Here is a 22710-nt window from a genome sequence, read left to right as displayed (position 1 = left end):
TCTCTTTGCTATTGACATGTGTGGTGTCAAGCATGCCAAGATCATTAGAACTCTCTAACATTAATCAAAAAAAAAGTTGTGGAGTCTGGAGGAGGATCTAAAAATCATCACCAAATGATTTGAAATCAATCATTCCACTGCAAAGAAAATATCTTATGGCATTGGTAGGTTTCAAGCAACAGCTAATTTGCCCAGGAATGGCCAGTCCAGCAAATTTACTTCACGCGCTAACCATAAAAGAAGTCTCCAAAAAAAATGTAATTGCATGGTGTTCAGCAATAGTTGAGGTCAAAGTGCATGCATCTACACTCAAGTGTGTTAAGAAAAATCCTTTGCTACCCAAAAAGCAATTAGAACAAGATTAGTTTGCCATTGAACGTATGTGCAAAGGCCAGGCTTTTTGCAACAGTATAGTTAAGACTGATCAATCAAAAGATGGAGCATTTTAGTTGCTGCAAACCAAAGACAATATTTCGGAAGAAAAACCTAGGGCTGGGTTAACACTGCTTCACGAAGTGGCTCACAGCAGGGGTCCGATGCATCCTTGTTCACCACTTCAGGTCTGATTTGAGTCAGAATTTTTGGCTGAATTTGGACCTAAAACAGACCAGAAGACACACAGTGTGGACTACCCTAGTCAAACCCGGATTTGATTCCCATTGAAACTTTGTAGAGGGATTTTGAAATGAGCAGTTAATGAAAGAAAACTCACAATCAACTTACAACTTAAGGAATTTTGCATGGAAAAGTGGTCAAAAATTTCCCAAAGTTGATGTCACAGACTCGTGGGCAGTTATACAAAATGCCCAGAGGAAGTAATTTCTGCTATGGGGCAATACGATCTTCTGATGCCAAGTTTGTACTTCCTTTTTCCACAGTACATACATGACAACTAAATAATTAAAAAGGCACATTTTTATTGCGTTACCATTCAGGTATATCACCTTTATCTGTAGGAACTATTTGAATAAAGATTTATATTAAGAAATGAATTAATCAATCATCTTCACACTCACCAATAAACTACAAAGAAAAGCAGCAGCACTCAAAGTTATAACAAAACTTCTGTAAATTAAATCACCTAATGTGATTAGGTGATTTAATTTAGGAAACATCCACATTTAAAGTAATTCAGATTCTAATGGTGTAAATTTCCCCAAAAACATCTTTACCAAATATGTTTAATGTATTTTTTTTTTTTGCATTTGGGTGTTTTAACGTGGCACATTGGAAGATTTAGAAATCTATATTTGTCTGTTTAATTATGTTGTAAAAGTCAACAATTTCCATGATGTCTACTTAGTTTATCAATGACTTTATATGACCCTCACTCATGCCCTCTTCCTATTAGTAGACTCAACACCTAGTGCGAATATTAAACCCATATGCTGACAAACTCAAGGACAGTGCTCTCATAAATCTACCCTTGATCTTGCTTCACTCACCCTCCTGCTTCTCCCGACTTCTGTGCATAATCTTCCTAAACCTGGCCCTTTACTACCAAACTTTCAATTCCACAATCAGCACACTTCTGGCAGCAGCATCATCCATGCAGTCTAGTTTCTATTCCCCTGCTACCAAGAATCAGCCCCCCTATTCACGCACTCGGGAATGCTCACTGTCTGTAACAAGCTCACCTCTGTCCATAAACTTTTTTTTATTTTCAGTGCTTTTAACCTCTTTGCCATTACTGATCCTGGTTTCAGTAATCTGACTCTGCCTCTCCAGCTGGCATCTCCCACTGGACTCACTCACCTAGATTCTGTGGACAAAAGTGAGGTGTAGTTGGAATCCTCCTATCCCCGCAAAACTATTTTTCACGTTTTAATTTTTAAATATAATAATTAAATTTTTATATTTATATTTATATTTATATTATTCTTCAGTTTCTCTGAGGAGGTGATTCATCATCCCCCTGGACTGGTGTCCTTGAGGACATCTCTGCCCATCTACCCTACTTCCTCTCTCTGAATTACCCACCATCATCCTTGGTAACACCCTGGCTACTGCATAACCTCATTTGTTGACCCAATACAATGGACACATTGGTGCAACAGGCAGTCCTTCTCCCTTGCATGGCAACACAGGGCAGATAACCAACTTTGATGCTCACTGCTTCCTCTCCCTGGTCAGTCTTGCACGGGACAACTGAGTAGTATGTGTGTATTATTTGTCTTACTTTTGTTACACTGAATTTTAGTTGCAAGGCCACCTAATCGTATAATGTGAAATGAGAAAAAAAAAAAAAAAAGATGGTCCCTAATTTGTCCTAAAGACAAGAGTTGGAAAACATCTTCCATACAGTGTAAGGAAAATTTATGTAAATTAGATTGTGAAGCAGTAGTCAGAAGCAGTTTAAGGCAAAGTCATTTGCATACGCTTGCCATAAAATTACAAAGTAAAAAAGGCAGACACAGCTAAAGTATCCAGACAAAGAAAAGTGACTTTGAAGTAATGTTGCATGTTGTTGTTTAAGGTAGGCAGTAGCAAGTAGCAAGTATAGCAACAGAACTTGAGCAACTGGGTTATGAATCCACTCAGTGACAACATGTTTCCAAAATGGAGGGGTGAGGCTCGCAGTCTGCTCAGCCTCAACCCTTACAAGAGAGCCCATCTTTGGCCCCAGCCTGCACAGGCATGGTTATTACCGACGAAAGACTACAGGTAAAGTGGTCAATGTAAAAGCTGCATTGAAAGTTTATTCTAAAAGTGAGCTATTCGACAATGAACCACATAAGAAAATACCAATATATACTAATATTAATACCTTTTGACCCCAAGGCCCCTTCACACTTGGGTAAATAGGAAGCGCATGCTAAAATTGTGGCAAAATGTGCAATGGGGTGCCATTCATCCTTAATGGCACCCTGATGCTGTGTAATTTTGCTACAATTGTCGCATGGCAAATCGCACATGTAAGAAAGTGCCCGACTTAGGGCCATAATTTGCTTCTTTGCTGTAACAAACGTGCATAGGGCAGTCCATTCAAGTGAAAGGGCTGCCTATAAGCAACATGCAGAATCACTTGAAAAACGGCAACTTGAAAATTCACGCAAAATGTGAATGGAGACTTGGGGCTTTTTCACACCATGTCTGTTGAGCTGCATTTTTCTGTACACCATTTGTTCACAACAGATGTTTTCTTGATTAAAAGCCAATAAAAAACTTCTGTTTGTATCCCCAGGTATGAATGTACAGGTATGTTTTGATAAAGTAAAAGAGCAGAGGCTCTTTTTTCTGGCTGATTAGGTAGCCCAGCTAAAGCAGGGCTGCTAGTTTTGGGTGCTATATAAACTCCCCATCTGTTCATGGAATTTGCTTCACCCTGGAACCAGTTTTTGTAATTGTCAGATAGGGAGCTCTTGAATACCTCCGTGTGGAAATAAAGCCCACGTTTGGTAAGACACAGCCTCTGTGGCAGGTCCTGTTTTTGCTCCTGTGCGTTTCACCAAGAACTGTTATTTACATACAGTGCTCCCTGCTGAGCTAATCACACACACAGCGGGTAAAATAAGTATTGAACACATCACCATTTTTCTAGGTAAAATATATTTCTAAAAGGTGCCATTGACAAAAAATGTTCACTACATGTCAGTAACAACCCATGCAAAGAAACCAAAACAAATAGGTTAGAAAATTAAGTTATGTGTAATAAAACAAAAATGGCACAGGGAAAAAGTATTGAACACATGAATAAATGGAAGTGCAAAAAAGGATGGAAAGCCAAGACACCAGCTGAAATCTATCAGTAATTATAAAGCAATCCTGTCCTTTGTCAGTGCAAATTAATATCAGCTGGTTCAGTCTCAATTGATGGCCTATAAAAAGGTGTCTCATTACCAAGGTGTCAGACACAAAACATTTTATGATGGGTAAAAGCAAAGAGCTTTCCTAAGAACTTTGCAAACTTATTTTTGCAAAACATTCTGATGGCATTGGTTACAGAAGGATTTCTAAACTTCTGAATGTTCCAGCGAGCAACGTTGAGACCATAATCTGGAAGTGGAAAGAACACAATTTCACCATAAACCGACTACAACCAGGTGCTCCTCGCAAAAGGAGGAGTGAAAAGAATTAGAAGAGTAGTTGTCTAAGAGTCAAGGACCACTTGTGAAAAGCTTGAGAAAGACCTAGATTTGGGAGGTACAATTGTTTCAAAGAAAACAATAAGTAATGCACTCAACCACCATGGGCTGTATGCACGCTCACCACACACTGCTAAAGAAAAAGCATGTTTAAGCACGCTTAAAGTTTGCTACACAACATTTAGACAACCCTTTGAAATACTGGGAGAATATAGTCTGGTCAAATGAGACCAGAATTTAACTCTTTGAATGCCATAATACGAACCATGTTTGGATCAAATGGCACTGCACATCACTCTAAAAACACCATACCAACAGTGAGATTTGGAGGTGGGAATATCATGGTATGGGGCTGTTTTTTCAGAATATAGTACTGGCAGACTTCATACCACTGAAGGATGAATGGAAAAATTACATTCTTGACAAGAATCTGCTGCCATCTACCAGGATGATGAAGATGAAAGCAAGGGTGGACATTTCAGCAAGACAATGATCCCAAACACAAATCCAAGGACACTCTCTGGATTTTCAAACAAAGAAAATAAAAGCTGCTAGAATGGCCCAGTCAATCACCTGACTGGAATAGAAAATCTACGGAAAGAACTAAAGATCAGAGTTCATAGAAGAGGCCCACGGAACCTTCAAGATTTGAAGATTTTGTGTGAAAGGATGGGTCAAAAATCACACCTGAGTAATGCATGTGACTAGTTCTTCCATACAGGAGGCATCTTGGAGCTGTCATTACCAGCAAAGGAATTAATAACATTTCAGTTAGCGTGTTTAATAATTTTTCCCTGTGTCATTCCATTTTATTACACATAACTTAATTTCTGAACTTATTTGTTTTGTTAACTTTTGTATGTATGGACTGCATGGGTTGTTCCCGCATGTGGTGAAAAGTTAATGTTCTTAGCACCTTTAGAAGTATATTTACCTAGAAAAATGGTGACGTGTTCAATACTTATTTTACCGGGTATGTATGTATGCATGCACATACATACACACATGCACACACATACACGCACACAATCCCACAAAAGTGAGTACACCCCTCACATTTTTGTAAATATTTTATTATATCTTTTCATGTGACAGTGGGTGTATAGTTTGTATAACAGTGTAAATTTGCTGTCCCCTCAAAATAACTCACACAGCCATTAATATCTAAACCACTGGCAACAAAAGTGAGCACACCCCTAAACGAAAATGTCCAAATTGGGCCAAATTAGCCATTTTCCCTCCCCGGTGTCATGTGACTCGTAAGTGTTACAAGGTCTCAGGTGTTAATGGGAAGCAGGCGTTTTAAATTTGATGTGATCACTCTCACTTTCTCATACTGGTCACTGGAAATTCAACATGCCACCTCAAGAAAGAATATATGAAAAAGGAAAAATACCGCGCTAAACTATAAAAAACAAAACAAAAAAATATTAACAAAAAACAAAACCAAACAGCAGCTAGAGGCGACATACACACAAACAGCTAGAAAAATTGTAGCAGCGCTAACAAACGGTTACCAATATGATAGGTAACAGTGAAAAATACGTGTATTGAAAAATTGCCAAATAGACTAGTGAATCCAAGGAAAAAATGTGAGATACAATAACATTAGTGCCTGTAAGGTCAACGGTACTAAATTAGTGCCATCAAGGTGTATGAACAACGGTGTGACAAAAAACAAAAAAATCATATATTTAAAGCAATTCAATTTTTTTTAAATCTAAAAAGTCCAAATATTGCAGCCCCTCCGCAACGATCTCCCAAATAGATAGATCAAAAATTCATAGAGGAAAAACCAGACTATTTGGAATAGTGTGTACAGCATATGCAGTGAGAATCAACAAATCCACCACCAGCGTAATCACCATATAGATTGAAGGCTTACCAGCTGGGAAGCCATTAAGGCTTTTGACCTAAACCCGGTCGGGGCCTTTAAATTAGAAGCTATAGCAGGCGTCTCCTGCTCTGGTCTCCGTCTCCACATACCTGGTTTCTTGGACGGGAAACCACACTTAGCAGGATGGCTATTTTGTTTATTTGTAGCTTTTAATCTGTAAGTGCAATTCTTTTTTAAATTTCCAATAAATGTTTAGACAGTATTATTCCATGGTGAGTCTCTCTTTTGGGTTACCGGTGACAGCCACTGGGGAGTTTTTCTGTGCTCTGGAGAGCAAACTGAATCAGTTTACCTTTGGTGAAGTGAGAAGTTCTGGTGATATCTATTCTGCCCTTGAAAGAGGACCCCAGAGCAGGAGACACCCGCTATATCTTCTAATTTAAAGGTCACGACTGGGTTTAAGTCAAAAGCCTTAATGGCTTGCCAGCTGGTAAGCCTTCAATCTATATGGTGATTACACTGGTGGTGGATTTGTCACCGATTATCACCGCATATGCTGTATACACTTTTCCAAATAGTCTGGTTTTTCCTCTATGAATTTTTGATCTATCTATTTGGGAGATCGTTGTGGAGGGACTGCAATATTTGGACTTTTTATATTTTAAGACAATTTAATTGCTTTAAATATATGATTTTTTGTCACAACGTTGTTCATACACCTTGTTGGCACTAATGTTATTGTATTTCTCAAATTTTTTCCTTAGATTCACTAATCTATGTGGCAATTTTCCAATATACTTATTTTTCACTGTTTTACCATATTGGTAACCGTTTGTTAGCGCTACTAAAAGAACTCTGAGGATCTGAAAAAAAGCATAAAGATGGCCTAGGTTATAAGAAGATTGCAAAGACCCTGAAACTGCAGCATGGTGGACAAGATCATACAGCGGTTTAACAGGATAGGTTCCACTCAGAACAGGCCTCGACAAAAGAAGTTGAGCGCACGTGCTCAGCGTCATATCCAGAGGTCGTCTTTAGGGAAACAGATGTACGAGTGCTGCCAGCATTGCTGCAGAGGTTGAAGGGGTGGGGGGGTGGGTCAGCCTGTCAGTGCTCAGGCCATACACCGCACACTGCATCAAATTGGTCTGTTGTCCCAGAAGGAAGCCTCTTCTAAAGATGATGCACAAGAAAGCCCGCAAACAGTTTTCTGAAGACAAGCAGACAAAGGACATGGATTACTGGAACCATATCCTGTGGTCTGATGAGACCAAGATAAAATTATTTGGTTCAGAAGATGTCAAGCGTGTATGGCGGCAACCAGACGAGGAGTACAAAGACAAGTGTGTCTTGCCTACAGTTAAGCATGGTGGTGGGAGTGTCATGGTCTGGGACTGCATGAGTGCTGCCGGCACTGGGGAGCTACAGTTCATTGAGGGAACCATGAATGCCAAGATCTACTGTGACATACTGAAGCAGAGCATGATTCCTCCTCCCCTCGGAGACTGGGCCGCATTCCAAAATGACCCCAAACACACCTCCATGATGACCACTGCCTTGCTAAAGAAGCTGAGAGTAAAGGCGATGGACTGGCCAAGCATGTCTCCAAGCCTAAACCCTATTGAGAATCTGTGGGGAATCCTCAAAACAGAAGGTCGAGGAGCGCAAGGCCCCCAACATCCACAAGCTTCATGATGTCATAGAGGAGTGGAAAAGGACTCCAGTAGCAACCTGTGAATCTCTGGTGAACTCCATGCCCAAGAGGGTTAAGGCAGTGCTGGAAAATAATGATGGTCACACAAAATATTGACACTTTAGGCCCAATTAGGACATTTTCACTTAAGGGTGTACTTTTTTTGCCAGCGGTTTAGACATTAATGGCTGTGTGTTGAGTTATTTTGAGGGGACAGAAAATGTACACGGTTATACAAGCTGTACACTCACTACTTTACATTGTAGCAAAGTGTAATTTCTTCAGTGTTGTCATATGAAAAGATATAATAAAATATTTAGAAAAATGTGAGTGGGAACTCACTTTTGTGAGACACAGTTTGTGTGTATATTTTATAATAATATATATATATATATATATATATATATATATATATATATATATATATATATATATATATATATATATAAATAACACACACACACACACACATTTATACATACAGTGGAGAAAATAATTAAATAATTATTTGATCCCCTGCAAATTTTGTATGTTTGCCCACTTACAATGAATTGAGGGGTCTCTAATTTTTTATCATAGGCGTATTTTAAATGATAGAGGCAGAATATCAACCAAAATCCAGAAAAACACACATGATACAAATGTTATAAATTGAGTCGCAGTTCAGTGAGTAAAAGAAATATTTGATCCCATACCAACCAACAATAATTCTGGCTCCCATAGACTGTCAATTTAAGAAGGTGTTCACAGAATCTCTTTCTTCCACCATCACCATCATGGGCAAGACTAAAGAGCTGTCAAAGCACATCAGGGACAAGATTGTAGACCTGCACAAGGCTGGAATAGGCTACAAGACCACCAGCAAGCAGCTTGATGAGAAGGCGACAACTGTTGCGATTATTCGCAAGTGAAAGTAATACAAAGTAACCATGAATCACCCTCAGTCTGGAGCTCATGGGGTAAGGATGGTCATGAGAAAAGTGAGGGGATCAGCCCAGAACTACATGGGAGGAGCTAATGAATGGATCTCAAGGTAGTTGGAACCACAGTCCCCAAACAAGCCATTGGTAATGCAATATGCTGCCACGGATTGGAATCGTGCCACGCCCATAAGGAACCTTCTCCTAAAGAAGGCACATGCACCAGCCCATCTGAAGTTTGCCAATGAACAGCTAATTGATTCAGAGAAGGATTTGGAGAAAGTTCTATGGTCAGATGAGACCAAAATTGAGTTATTTGGCATTAACTCAACTCGCTGTTATTGGAGGAAGAAAAATGCTGACTGTGACCCTAATCACACCATCCCTACAGTCAAGCACAGAAGTGGAAACAATAGGTTTTGGGGCCATTTCTCTGCTAAAGGTACAGGCCCACTTTGCCACACTGAGGAATAACATTTATATTTTCTCTAGTTTTTTGGTTTGGTCTGTCTCTATCATTTAAAGTACACCTATGATTACAATTATAGACTCTCTATTTCTTTGTAAGTGAGCAAAATTACAAAATCTGTGTAATAATTATTTTCCCCACTGTATATAAGAAACTGTGTTTATTGTATTACTTGGAGTGATCCATTGTTAGGATTTGCTATCTGAACATGGCCGTACTATGGCTGTGTAATCTTTCTTTTGTATAAAAACTAAATATAAAATTACAAAAAAAAAAAAAAAAAAAAATTAAATATTACCAAAAACCATTATAGGTTTCCCTTTAAACATACATCCCATATACATATGCATTAACCAGTTGCCGACCGCCGCACGCCGATGTACGTCGGTACAATGGCACGGGCAGGCATAAGGACATACATGTACGTCCCTTGCCTCCCGCGGGTCGGGGGCCCGATCGGGCCCCCGCCCGGTGCCTGCGGCGGTCGGTATTCGTGCGGGAGCGATCCCGGACGAGGGGACGGCCATTCATTCATGGCCACCCCCTCGCGATCGCTCCCGACGAATAGAAATCCCCGGTGACATCACTTCCTCTCCTGTAATGTAAACACAGGAGAGGAAGTGATGTATTCTCTCCTCCGTGTCGGTATTTTTCGTTCCGACACGGAGGAGAGCGGATCAGTAAGTTGCACCAACACTCACACACACAGTAGAACATGCCAGGCACACTCACACCCCCCCTTTACCCCCCGATCACCCCCCCAATTACCCCTGCCCCCCAGTCACAGTGACACCAATGTCATTTATTTTTTTTTTTTTTTTTTTTTTGCATTGGTGTCATTTGTGACTGTAATAACTGTTAGGGCAGTTAGAGTTAGCCCCCTTTAGTTCTAATGTACCCCCCTAACCCCCCCAATAAAGGTTTAACCCCGTGATCACCCCCCGTCGCCAGTGTCACTAAGGCTGGGTTCACATTGCAGCGGTTTATGAGAACGAATGTGATTCGCACCGCACTGCAGTGCAAATCACATCCGATCTCTGTGCGATTCGAGTTCAGCCATTCGCCGCACCCGCCGCACCCGCCACACCCGCCGCACCCGCCGCAAATTCGCACGGGACCCTTTTTTTGGCCCGCAGCAGAATCGGATCGCATGGGTGTTCACACCATGCGATCCGAGTTTGCAGATCGCACTGCGATATGCGAACTGATCTGGGGGTGTCAGTAACATTTCACTGACACTCCCAGCAGTTCGCATAGGGCAGTGTGAACTGCCGCCGGGAGGCATGCGATGCGGGAACCCGCCGCGGATTCGCGGCGTTTCCGCATCGCTCCAGTGTGAACCCAGCCTAATAAGCGATCATTTTTCTGATCGCCGTATTAGTGTCACAGGTGACGCTAGTTAGGCAGGTAGGTATTTAGGTTCGCCGCAGCTTTTTATAGCGCCAGGGACCCCCATATACTACCGCATAAAGCCCCCTGATTGCCCCCTAGTTAACCCTTTCACCAGTGATCACCATATAACTGTTACAGGTGACACTGGTTGGTTAGTTATTTTTTTATAGTTTCAGGGCACCCGCCATTTATTACCTAATAAAGGTTTAACCCCCTGATCACCCGGCGGGTGTCATTTGTGACTAATAACTGTTAGGGCAGTTAGGGTTAGCCCCCTTTAGTTCTAAGGTACCCCCCTAACCCCCCCAATAAAGGTTTAACCCCGTGATCACCCCCCGTCGCCAGTGTCACTAAGGCTGGGTTCACATTGCAGCGGTTTATGAGAACGGATGTGATTCGCACCGCACTGCAGTGCAAATCACATCCGATCTCTGTGCGATTCGAGTTCAGCCATTCGCCGCACCCGCCGCAAATTCGCACGGGACCCTTTTTTTGGCCCGCAGCAGAATCGGATCGCATGGGTGTTCACACCATGCGATCCGAGTTTGCAGATCGCACTGCGATATGCGAACTGATCTGGGGGTGTCAGTAACATTTCACTGACACTCCCAGCAGTTCGCATAGGGCAGTGTGAACTGCCGCCGGGAGGCATGCGATGCGGGAACCCGCCGCGCATTCGTGGCGTTCCCGCATCGCTCCAGTGTGAACCCAGCCTAATAAGCGATCGTTTTTCTGATCGCTGTATTAGTGTCACAGGTGACGCTAGTTAGGCAGGTAGGTATTTAGGTTCGCTGCAGCTTTTTATAGCGCCAGGGACCCCCATATACTACCGCATAAAGCCCCCTAATTGCCCCCTAGTTAACCCTTTCACCAGTGATCACCATATAACTGTTACAGGTGACGCTGGTTGGTTAGTTATTTTTTTATAGTTTCAGGGCACCCGCCATTTATTACCTAGTCTCACTAGTGTACCCCTAAATTTAGGGGTGTCTACTTTCCAAAATGGGGTCATTTGGGGGGGGTTTGTGCCATCTTGGCATTTTATGGCCTTCAAAACTGTAACGCCCTTAGAAAGCCTGAAGGCGGTGCTTGGTTTTCGGGGCCCCGTACGCGGCTAGGCTCCCAAAAAGTCCCACATATGTGGTATCCCCATACTCAGGAGAAGCAGCAGAATTTATTTTGGGGTGTCATTTCACATATGCCCATGGCATGCGTGAGCAATATATCATTTAGTGACAACTTTGTGAAAAAAAAAAAAAAAAAAAAAAAGTTTGTAATTTTCCCGCAACTTGTGGCAAAATATAAAATATTCCATGGACTCAACATGCCTCTCAGCAAATAGCTTGGGGTGTCTACTTTCTAAAATGGGGTCATTTGTGGGGGTTTTGTGCCATCTTGGCATTTTATGGCCTTCAAAACTGTAATAGGTAGTGAGGAGTGAAATCAAAAAATTACGCCCTTAGAAAGCCTGAAGGCGGTGCTTGGTTTTCGGGGCCCCGTACGCGGCTAGGCTCCCAAAAAGTCCCACATATGTGGTATCCCCGTACTCAGGAGAAGCAGCAGAATTTATTTTGGGGTGTCATTTCACATATGCCCATGGCATGCATGAGCAATATATCATTTAGTGACAACTTTGTTAAAAAAAAAAAAAAATAAAAAAAGTTTGTAATTTTCCCGCAACTTGTGGCAAAATATAAAATATTCCATGAACTCAACATGCCTCTCAGCAAATAGCTTGGGGTGTCTACTTTCTAAAATGGGGTCATTTGTGGGGGTTTTGTGCCATCTTGGCATTTTATGGCCTTCAAAACTGTAATAGGTAGTGAGAAGTGAACTCAAAAATTTACGCCCTTAGAAAGCCTGAAGGCGGTGCTTGGTTTTCGGGGCCCCGTACGCGGCTAGGCTCCCAAAAAGTCCCACATATGTGGTATCCCCATACTCAGGAGAAGCAGCAGAATTTATTTTGGGGTGTCATTTCACATACGCCCATAGCATGTGTGAGCAATATATCATTTAGTGACAACTTTGTGTAAAAAAAAAAAAAAATTTTTTTTTTTGTCATTATTCAATCGCTTGAGGCAAAAAAATAAAATATTCAATGGGCTCAACATGCCTCTTATCAATTTCCTTAGGGGGTCTACTTTCCAAAATGGGGTCATTTGGGGGGGTTTTGTACTGCCCTGCCATTTTAGCACCTCAAGAAATGAGATAGGCAGTCGTAAACTAAAAGCTGCGTAAATTCCAGAAAACGTACCTTAGTTTGTAGATGTGACAACTTTTGCGCAAACCAATAAATATACAATTATTGACTTTTTTTTTACCAAAGACATGTGGCTGAATACATTTTGGCCTAAATGTATGACTAAAATTGAGTTTATTGGATTTTTCTAATAACAAAAAGTAGAAAATATCATTTTTTTTCAAAATTTGCGGTCTTTTTACGTTTATATCGCAAAAAATAAAAATCGCAGAGGCAATCAAATACCATCAAAAGAAAGCTCTATTTGTGGGAAGAAAAGGACGCAAATTTTGTTTGGGTACAACATTGCATGACCGCGCAATTACCAGTTAAAGCAGCGCAGTGCCAAAGTGTAAAAAGACCTCTGGTCATTTACCAGCAAAATGGTCCGGTCTGAAAGTGGTTAATGACAAAAAAACACAAAAGGTCTGAACATAGTTTTAGTGATTGATCAGTTTTATGTAATGATACCTACACAGGTGATAATCCTGGGAATATCTTTCGAAGACATGTGCCAATGTGTGCCATCACTTCGTTCACATCTTCAGAAGAAGACATTTTCATGGCTATGTTGTACTTTTCTGTTTCAACTGCCAACTGGAAGAAAAATTCAGAGTGAGTGAATAGAAGAGTATGTAGATCTTCATATAGTAACATATACTGAATGTTAAAGACCAAGTTTCTTCAAATGCCACATTACCACAAACTAACCATCATTTTTCAGTGATAACCGCAATATCACAACAGGATGTGGGTAGAAAAAGGGAAGCAATATAGCCTGCAAAAGGACATATTAATGCAAAAATAGGTACAATGGTGATGAAATATTGCACACAAGTTAGGTACTGGGTGTCAATACCTGTCCTTTTTTGATCACAAAGGACCTCTTGCCAAACTATGTCAGAGTGGAGTAGCTATAACCTGCATGACATTTCCATTTGCCATTTTAAAACAAGGGCTTTCATCAGCCCCGAGATGACCAAATATTTTTCATTGTTCTCCTGCAAGAGTGCTGAAAGTCCCTCTCACCAGGACACAGTATACATCAAGGGCATATATGTTAGGACTTACATTTATATTGAATCAATATGGGCAGAATGTAAGAATGACAATTGATAGAACAGCCATTCGATTTGATCCAAAGATTTGTAGATATACTGTTCATGCAGTCCTGGTATGACTGCCATATGTGCTGCCACTATCAACCAATGAAATTCTAGTTGTAATCCTAGCAACTATAGCTTCCATGAAACTATACTTTCAAGACTTAGGGATCCATTTTCTTTCCACTTTGCTCAGCGTTTTGATTAAAGTTAAATTTCAGGACTTACAAGACAGGACAACCCTTGGTGCTGGAAGCTGGATTACATATGTTGGCCAAAAACCAGACACTAACGTTTTATTGTGTTTTATTGTGTTTTTTTACAAGGGGGAATGGGGGCTCCTCTAAGTAGAGCCTTCATACCTCCTGATATGTTCTGTATTGTTAACAATTGCATATTTACACTATACATTATTGCAGGGCTCGACAAACCCCCCGATGCCAGGTCACATTGTCGATAGTGACCTGGCACCTGGGCTGCACTGCAGGAGGTGTCTTGTCCCCGTACAGAGCACCCCCGCACGGGTGTGCAGACTAAGATGCCGTGCCGGGCAGTAATTGAGGTTGCGGCATTCTGGAGTAAGAGTTTTAGATTGGTGAACTGGCGCCCTCTTGTGGTGGCTGTGACAAGCAGTCACTAAGGTTTCCCGTGCCTGTTCTTGCTGTCCGCCCATTAATATCCTAGCAGAATAGTTATGGAGACCATAAAAGTCATATGTAATTAAACAATGTCCATGGAATAAAAGAGTTTATAGTCCAAAAGTGTTCAAGCACCAGGATGGCTCTTCAGGTGAGCAGAAGTTGACTCTCTGTATACAGACAAAATAGCAAAATAGAAGGTGCCTCCAAGTGCAGACTGTAGAAAAGTGTTTTTTATTATTATTAAAAATGGCAACTCACGTGGTATGAGGACAAAACAGGTACATCCAAGTTTGAATAGTCCGAGAGGCTGTGCTGGATGGTAAGCCATCACAGCCATCAGGGTTCGGTACTACCCAATGCAGGAGAAAGCCAGGCAGATCTTCCAAAGATGGTGCTGGAACACACACGTGGCCTGCAGTGTCAGCGGGATGGCATCATCGGAGAATCTCCACCCTCTGATTACATGTAATTGCAGTCAACAGCATAGATGGTAGTGGTTTGTAAAGGCTTCTGGAGTGCTTTCTAAGGCCATCTTTGGAAGAGCTGGCTGGCTTCCTCCTGCATGTTTTGTCCTCATGCCTTGTAAGTTGCCAATCTGCATTTTTTTTTTTATTGTTAAAAACACTTAACAGTCTGCACTTAGAGACGCCTTCTCTTTTGCAATTTTGTCAGTATACATTGCTGTCCACACAGCCAGTGGTTTCTGCAGAACGCACACAGAGTGCATCCAAAAGCAACTAAAGCAGGTACAGGCTCAGCAGCTAGCCGCTCACAGGTGTAAAAAAAAAAGCAGCAGGAATTAGCAGATTCATGACATAGCCATTCACACTGGGGCAAAACACCAATGTGAAAGTAGCCTTGGTTACTAGAACCGGGCGTTCAGCACTTAATATAATATCCTCCAAAAGGTAACTTAATTCTAATATATTCGAATATAACCCTTACCGTTAAGAAGGCCCTGCAATTTAAGCACTTCAGCCCTGGAAGGATCTGCCCCCCTTTGCCCCCTACTTTTTGCTATAATAAATTCCAAATTAATCCCAAATAAAAAATAAAAAAATTCTTCATCAGTTTAGGCCGATATGTATTCTACATATTTTTGGTAAAAATAAATAAATACATTTAAATAAGCGTATATTGATTGGTCTGCGCAAAAGTTATAGCGTCTACAAAATAGGGGATAGATTTATGGCATTTTTATTTTATTTTGTAATAGTAAAGGCGGTAATTAGCGTTTTTATGTGACTGCGACATGTGGCAGAAAGATCAGACACTTTTGACACTTATTTTGGGACCAGTGACATTTATACAGCGATCAGAGCTAAAAATAGCCACGGATTAATGTATAAATGTCATCAACAGGGAAGGGGTTAACACTACGGGGCAACCAATGGGGCTAACTGTGCTCCCTAGGTGTGTTCTAACTGTGGGAGGATGGGACTGACTAGGGAAGGAGACTGATCGGTGTTCCTAGGTAGGAACACACAATCGGTCTCGTCTCCACTGAGAGAATCGGATTTGTGTTTTTATACACACACAGATCCCGGTTCTCGCTCATGAGCGATCGCGGGTGCTCGGCAGTAGTCGCAACCTCGCATCGGCTCCGGGGACACGCTGCAAGCACGCCTGCTAAAGCGTCTTAAAGAGCCGACGTACAGCTACAACGGCTTGCGCAGGGAGCCAACCTCCCACAGTATAACTGCTGTGGCTGGTCGGGAAGGGGTTAAAGTGATACCAAAGTCTAGTGTTTTTTTTTCTCTTAAAAATAACAAACATGTTATACTTCTCTGCTCTGTGAAATGGTTTTGCACAGAGCAGCCTGGATCCTCCTCTTCTCGTGTCCCTCTTTGGTGCTCCTAGCACCTTCCTCCTGTCTTACTGAGTTCTCCCACAGCAAGTAGCTTGCTATGGGGGCAACCAAGCCAGCTTCACTTTGCAAAGAATACCTAACCACATACAAGGAAAATAAACATTTTTACTTGTACATGATTGGCTGATAGAAATCAGCAGAGCTTCCCCTCATGTCAGAGCATCCACTCAGACCTAGAGCAAATGCACTTGAAGCGCACAGTATGTTTGTCTTTAGTAAATCAACCTCTTAATCTTTCGCTTAACCCCTTAAAGCCCCTAAACATTAAAATGTATTTAACTACTTCCCACCCGGCCAATGTATATATACGGCCGAGTGGGAGCGCTCTCCTTCTGACTGGACGTTTAGGAACGTCCTTCAGAAGGAGGGGCAATCCCGATGCGCTCGTGTCACCCGGATACAGCGCATCTCGGATCGGCAGGAGGGTTCTGTGATTGGCCCTCCTGATCACATGACGGCCGTGTCCAATCACAGCCGTTATGGGATGTGAAGAACAGCCGGTTGCTAGGCAATCGGCTCTCCTCTCCTCACACGGAAGTAGTCGCTGAGGAGAGGAGAGCGGATCGCTGCAGCCGGCTGGTGATCTGCGAGTATGAGCTGTTTTTTTACAGCTTTTTACTCACCGATTACCAACCTAGTGTAAAACACAGTATAAACACAATGTCCCCACACATGTCCCCAAATAATAAAAACACATGTCCCCAAATAATAAAAACACATGTCCCCACATATGTCCCACTAAAATCACATGTCCCAATGATTATCTGCACACATATGTCGGTGATCACCTGCGCACATCTGTACATGATCATTTGTGTACATATGTCCGTGATCACACAAACCAATTATTATACACTTAACTGAATTTTTTTTTACCAAAAACATGTAGCAGAATACATTTTGGCTTAAGTTCATGACAAAATTTGATTCTATTGGATTTCTTTTTAAAATACAAAGAAGAAAATACGTTTTTTTTCCAAATTTCCGCAAAAAATAAAAAATGGAGTCGTGAATAAATACCACCAAAATAAAGCTCTATTTGTGTAAACAAAATTATAAAAATTGAATTTGGGTACAGCGTAGCATGTAGTCATTGAAAGTGCGAGAGAGCTGAAAGCTAAAAATTGGTCTGGGAAGGAAGGGGGCGAAAGTGCCCAGTATTGTAGTGGTTAAACCCCAACAAACTTATTTTCTATCTTTTGGTCTGGTCAATAAACTATTTCTATGTTTGTTGTATCTGTTCTAGAAGTGTAAAATCTACCTGCTGATCCTAACAGAAACGCATTACTTTCCTGTGCAAACAGTATTATCATACAAAAAACTGTTAAGTGTGTTAAGACTACAGAAAACATCTGTAGCCATGTTATAAAGATGATGAGAGGGTATGGTAACACAGTTACATATTCATTCAGCTAACTAAAAAAAAAAAAAAACACATATGAAGACCAAGCAATAGGGTAAAAAAAAAAACACACACACACACACACACACACACACACACACTTAAAAACTTGCACCCACAGAACCCTAAACCCATAGTTGATCCAGAGAAAGACAACCCTTATAAAGCATTGTCCAATTTGCTACAACAGGGAAACCACTTTCTTCCTCACCCCCTAAAGCACATGCGTCAAACCCAGCCCACCAGGCCATTTCAAGTGGCTCTCACACCAAGGGCTTTTTTTCATAAATTTATAATAAAATGAAAGAATTTATATAGTCTTAAAGATACAACTGGCCCTTTAAAGACAACCATAATGCTGATGCCGTCCACAATGAAATTGAATTGGAGACCCCTGCCCTAAAGCAATGGAATATCCTATGAATCAACATGCTACGGAATACATGCATATACATTACATATAAAATTATAATCATCATCATCATCATCATCATCTGCAGGTTTCAGCCTAATGAATGGCCGCACAAGAAAATGACACCAGCAGTGGAATACATTTGCATAAGTATTACTTATAGAGAATTCTTTTGATTCCTATTGTGCCAATTCTTCAAACGCTGAATTTATCTAATGTTTGAACAAAAAAGAAAAGAAAAAACTATGCATTGCCAAATACTAAAAATAGATGAATTGTAACAAATATATTACAGATAGAACATGTTACCCTACAAAGTGTGATTTTTTTTATTTTATTTTTAGGAACTTGACTGTTTGTGTGTAGACCTCCAACACTATAGAAAAGGATTTTTAACCATATTACAAATACATAGATCACTGACAAAGAAAGCTTTGAGTGCTTTGGGCTCCGCAGCTGGTTCATATATCACACAGAAGATCCCTAGAGAGGTAATTAAAGAATAACGTATAGGGGATGTGCCCTGCTTTACACTATAATACAGGCTTTAATGCTGTCAGGAGTGTCAATTTATTTGAAGTTATTTTCAAGATACATATTCCCTTGGTCTGCATTTACCATCACCACATTGGGTATTTCTAAAGAAATGTAATGTCGTATATATGACAAATTTGGAAAGTATGTTCATATTTCATACAAACTTTTAAATGTGTTTGCCAGAAAGCTGATCTAAGTCCTTCATTGAAAAAATTCTTGAAGTAGCAACATTTTCATAACAACCAATATAACTTTGACATTTAATACGCAATACAACCGCACTGAAGAAGGCATGCAAATATTTCTGGATATATTACTACATGGCACGCCCCTGGCTAAGAAAGCCAATGATTCCTCTAACGAATTTATATTTATGCAGATTAAAGAATCATTTTGCTGTTATATTCAAAGGAATTAAATACTATCTAAATAATTAAACAGCCATGACAACCCAGCGATACACCAGAGTGTAGCTGTGATTAATATTTATCTGACTACAGAGATAGGGATTTGGTTGGCAAATGCAAGTAATAACAAGCCCTACTGCATGTAGTATACTGAGGTTTATGTCCCCTTTTGTGTTTTCATTTATAAAGGTATCTATCTGGAAGGAGAAATGTGTGCGTCTTCTGCAGTGCAGCACCCAGATTTCTTTTTGATTGTTCCAATGCATGTTAGAAAATGAAAAAGATCAGCCAGCCAATGGTAAAACAGACAGGGTACCTTACAAAGATATTCATATATTGGACTTCTGATCTTAGGAAAGATGTGTGCCTAGTGTTCCGCAACTTCAATCACAAAGTCTATAGCCTGTTATGTTAATCAGTCACAGAGGCTATTGGCTGACAACGGAGCTGGCCCTATATGGCTAGATTTTCATCTGAACATTTGTACGAAATTCAGAAAAATCTTTAGTCATCGCATTCAATGATGATACTCATTAAATTGCAAGGTCAACTATTCTAATGAAAAGGTGAACTATCACTAGTACAACCTCACACCCAGTCCCTATTACACTTATATTGACCTCTGTGAGCGATTAACTGGCAGTGCCCACACAGCCGGTGTAGCGGTACAGGGATATGAAATCACCTCTTCATCGCCTTCTTTCTATAGGGCTTCAGAGATGGATCAGAGGGATTAAAATTGGTAAAAGCAGTCACTTGTTGGCTTTGACCAATCAAAATCACCTTGATCCATCTTGAAAGCCCTACAGAAACAAGGGAAAGAAAAGGGTTTTTAAATCCCCAGACCGCTACATTGACTGCGTGGGCACTGATGTCTAATCAGAAATAGAGGTAAGTGCAGCAGGGACCAGTCAAGGGTGGGGAGGGTATACAGTGTTAGTTCACCTTTTAATTTTTTTCTGTAAATTTACACTTTAATGACTGTATCATTAAATGTGTTGACTAAAGACTAATGCCGCATACACACGAGCAGAATGCCGACAGAAAAAGTCAGATGGAAGCTTTTCATTGTATATTCCGATCGTGTGTATGCCTCATCTGACTTTTTTTTTTTTTTTTTAATTCTGTCCGACCTAGAAATAGAAAATGTTCTAAATATCTCCGATGGAACCAATTCCTATCGGGAAAACCCCTCGTCTGTATGCTGTTCCGACGGACCAAAAACATTGCATGCTCTGAAGCAAGTACGGAAGCTATTGGCTACTAGCTATTGAACTTATTTTCTAGTCCCGTGTACGTGTTGTACGTCACTGCGTTCTTGACAATCGGACTTTGGTGTGATCGTGTGTATGCAAGACAGTTTCAGCGGAACTCCGTCGGAAAAACCTTCAGAGTTTATTCCGACTGGAAAACCGGTCATGTGTACAGGGGATAAGAGTTTAGGTAAAATCATATTAATTTAAAGGCTCTTAAAAATGTCATCCATACCTGCAACATAATCTGATTCCCAGATATGTTAAAAAAAGTTTATTTTATTGCTTAACCACTTCAGACCCAGACCATTCATTTGGCTGGCAGAAGGCCAGAGCACTTTTTGCGATTCGGCACTGCCTCGCTTTAACAATCGTGCGACATGGCTCCCAAACAAAATTGACATCCTTTTTCCCCAACAAATAGAGCTCTCTTTTGGTGATATTTGGTCACCTCTGCGATTTTTATTTTTTGCACTATAAACAAAAAAATAGTGACAATTTTGAAAATAAAATGCATTATTTTTTACTTTTTGCTATAATAAATATATAAACATTTTTTCCTCTGTTTAGGCCGATACGTATTCTTCTACAAATTTTCTTCTACTATTTAAAAAAAAAAAAAAATAAGAATTATGGATTGGTTTGCGCATAAGTTATAGTGTCTACGAAATAGGGGATAGTTTTATGGCATTTTTCTTAATTTTTTTTTTTTTTTTTTTTATAATAGTAATGGCGACGATCAGCAATTTTTATCGTGACTGCAACATTATGGCAGACAGATTGGACAATTTTGGCGCTATTTTGGGACCATTCACATTTATATAGTGATCAGTGCGATTACAATGCATTGATTACTGTATAAATGTGACTGGCAGTGAATGGGGTTAACCACTAGGGGGCACTGTAGGGGTTAAGTGTGTCCTAGGGAGTGATTCTAACTGTGAGGGGATGGGCTATGTGTGATATGATTATTTTTTCTTTCTTTTTTTCTGACTATGTTAGCTACGGCTTCGGCCTTGTAGACTCTGAGGAGTAACATAAGGACTTATTTCTTTCAGGGGGGCCCACTGCCACTATTTGGATTTATTCGGTAGTGACAGTGGATATGGTCATGTAACGGTATAATTATGTGTGATATGACACTGATCACCGCTCCCGATTACAGGGAGCTGTGATCACTGTCACTAGGCAGAACGAGAAAATGCTTGTTAACATCAGCATTTCCCCATTTTTCCTCTCAGTGAGACGATCGCGGGTATGCCCGCAGATAGAGACAGCTGGACCCGCGGTCACGGAGCTCACTACAGGCACGTGCACCCGCAAACCGCTTAAGGGGCAACGTACAGGTATGTTAATATGCCTGTACGTGCCCTTCTTCGGACGTATATTGGCGTGAGCCTGTCGGTAAGCAGTTAAGAAACCAATTAAATCCAACAAAATTTATGTTTTTAGAAATGTACAAAGAAAAGAGAGCGCAAGGGTTGTTTAACTCTAAAAATGTGAATTCAATTTAAAAAGTGTCACACTCACAAACATGGATCTGAAAGTCGCATGTACAGCAGGGTGGATGTCTCCTCTCCTGGCCTGAATGAATAGGTTGGCTCCCAAAGGCGAGTAATGTGGATGGGGGATGTTAGAATGAACTCTGCCTCTTCATCGTGTCAGGCTGTGCTTGCTGTAAGACACATGCATGGTCCAGCCAGAGCTGCATGACATCACTCGCGGCCATGAATGGAAGACCGAGTGAGTGAAGTAACTCCTTCTCGCTAACAAAACGGTTGCCACAACAACAACATGTTTCGGAGGCGCGTCTTCCTTCAGGTCACAGCCCTTCTCTCCTCTAGCCTTCTTTTGTATGTGAAACCTCCTGCCCCTCCCACGGAACAACCAATGCCATTCAACAGGTCAGGAGCACGGAGTTCATAACCAGAACTATATTTAAAGTATATTTAAAGAGGGGACGGCCTGACACATATCAACAGCATTTAGGGAAAATAAATATAAATATATACATATATACACACACACACACACACACATTTAATGCATTTGCTTTAATAAAGTTAAAAAAATTAAAAACAGATATAATGTTTAATTATACTATATATATATATATATATATATATATATATATATATATATATATATATATATATATATATATAACACATATACACACAGTGCCTTGCGAAAGTATTCGGCCCCCTTGAACTTTTCAACCTTTTGCCACATTTCAGGCTTCAAACAAAGATATAAAATTTTAATTTTTTGTGAAGAATCACCAAAAAGTGGGACACAATTGTGAAGTGGAACGAAATCTATTGAAAACTGAAAAGTGGTGCGTGCAAAATTATTCGGCCCCTTTACTTTCAGTGCAGCAAACTCACTCCAGAAGTTCAGCGAGGATCTCTGAATGATCCAATGTTGTCCTAAATGACTGATGGTGATAA

At 40.6% G+C, this 22710-nt stretch overlaps 1 protein-coding gene across 2 annotated transcripts in view; it reads right to left on the bottom strand.

Moving 5' to 3' along the window:
* Window positions 1-22710, bottom strand: part of CARMIL1 (capping protein regulator and myosin 1 linker 1) — a 405018-nt gene that overhangs the window by 193827 nt on the left and 188481 nt on the right. For both annotated transcript variants that reach the window (XM_077492299.1, XM_077492300.1), the window contains exon 5: window positions 13111-13232. In XM_077492299.1, coding sequence (XP_077348425.1) covers window positions 13111-13232 — 122 coding nt within the window. The remainder of the gene's footprint in view (window positions 1-13110; window positions 13233-22710) is intronic.

Source organism: Lithobates pipiens, unplaced genomic scaffold (genome assembly GCF_037356315.1).
Source record: "Lithobates pipiens isolate NorthernLeopardFrog02 unplaced genomic scaffold, aLitPip1_a1.2 Scaffold_19, whole genome shotgun sequence".
NCBI lineage: Eukaryota > Metazoa > Chordata > Amphibia > Anura > Ranidae > Lithobates > Lithobates pipiens.
The sequence above is the reverse complement of the archived record's forward strand: the minus strand, read 5'-3'. Positions and strand labels throughout refer to the sequence as shown.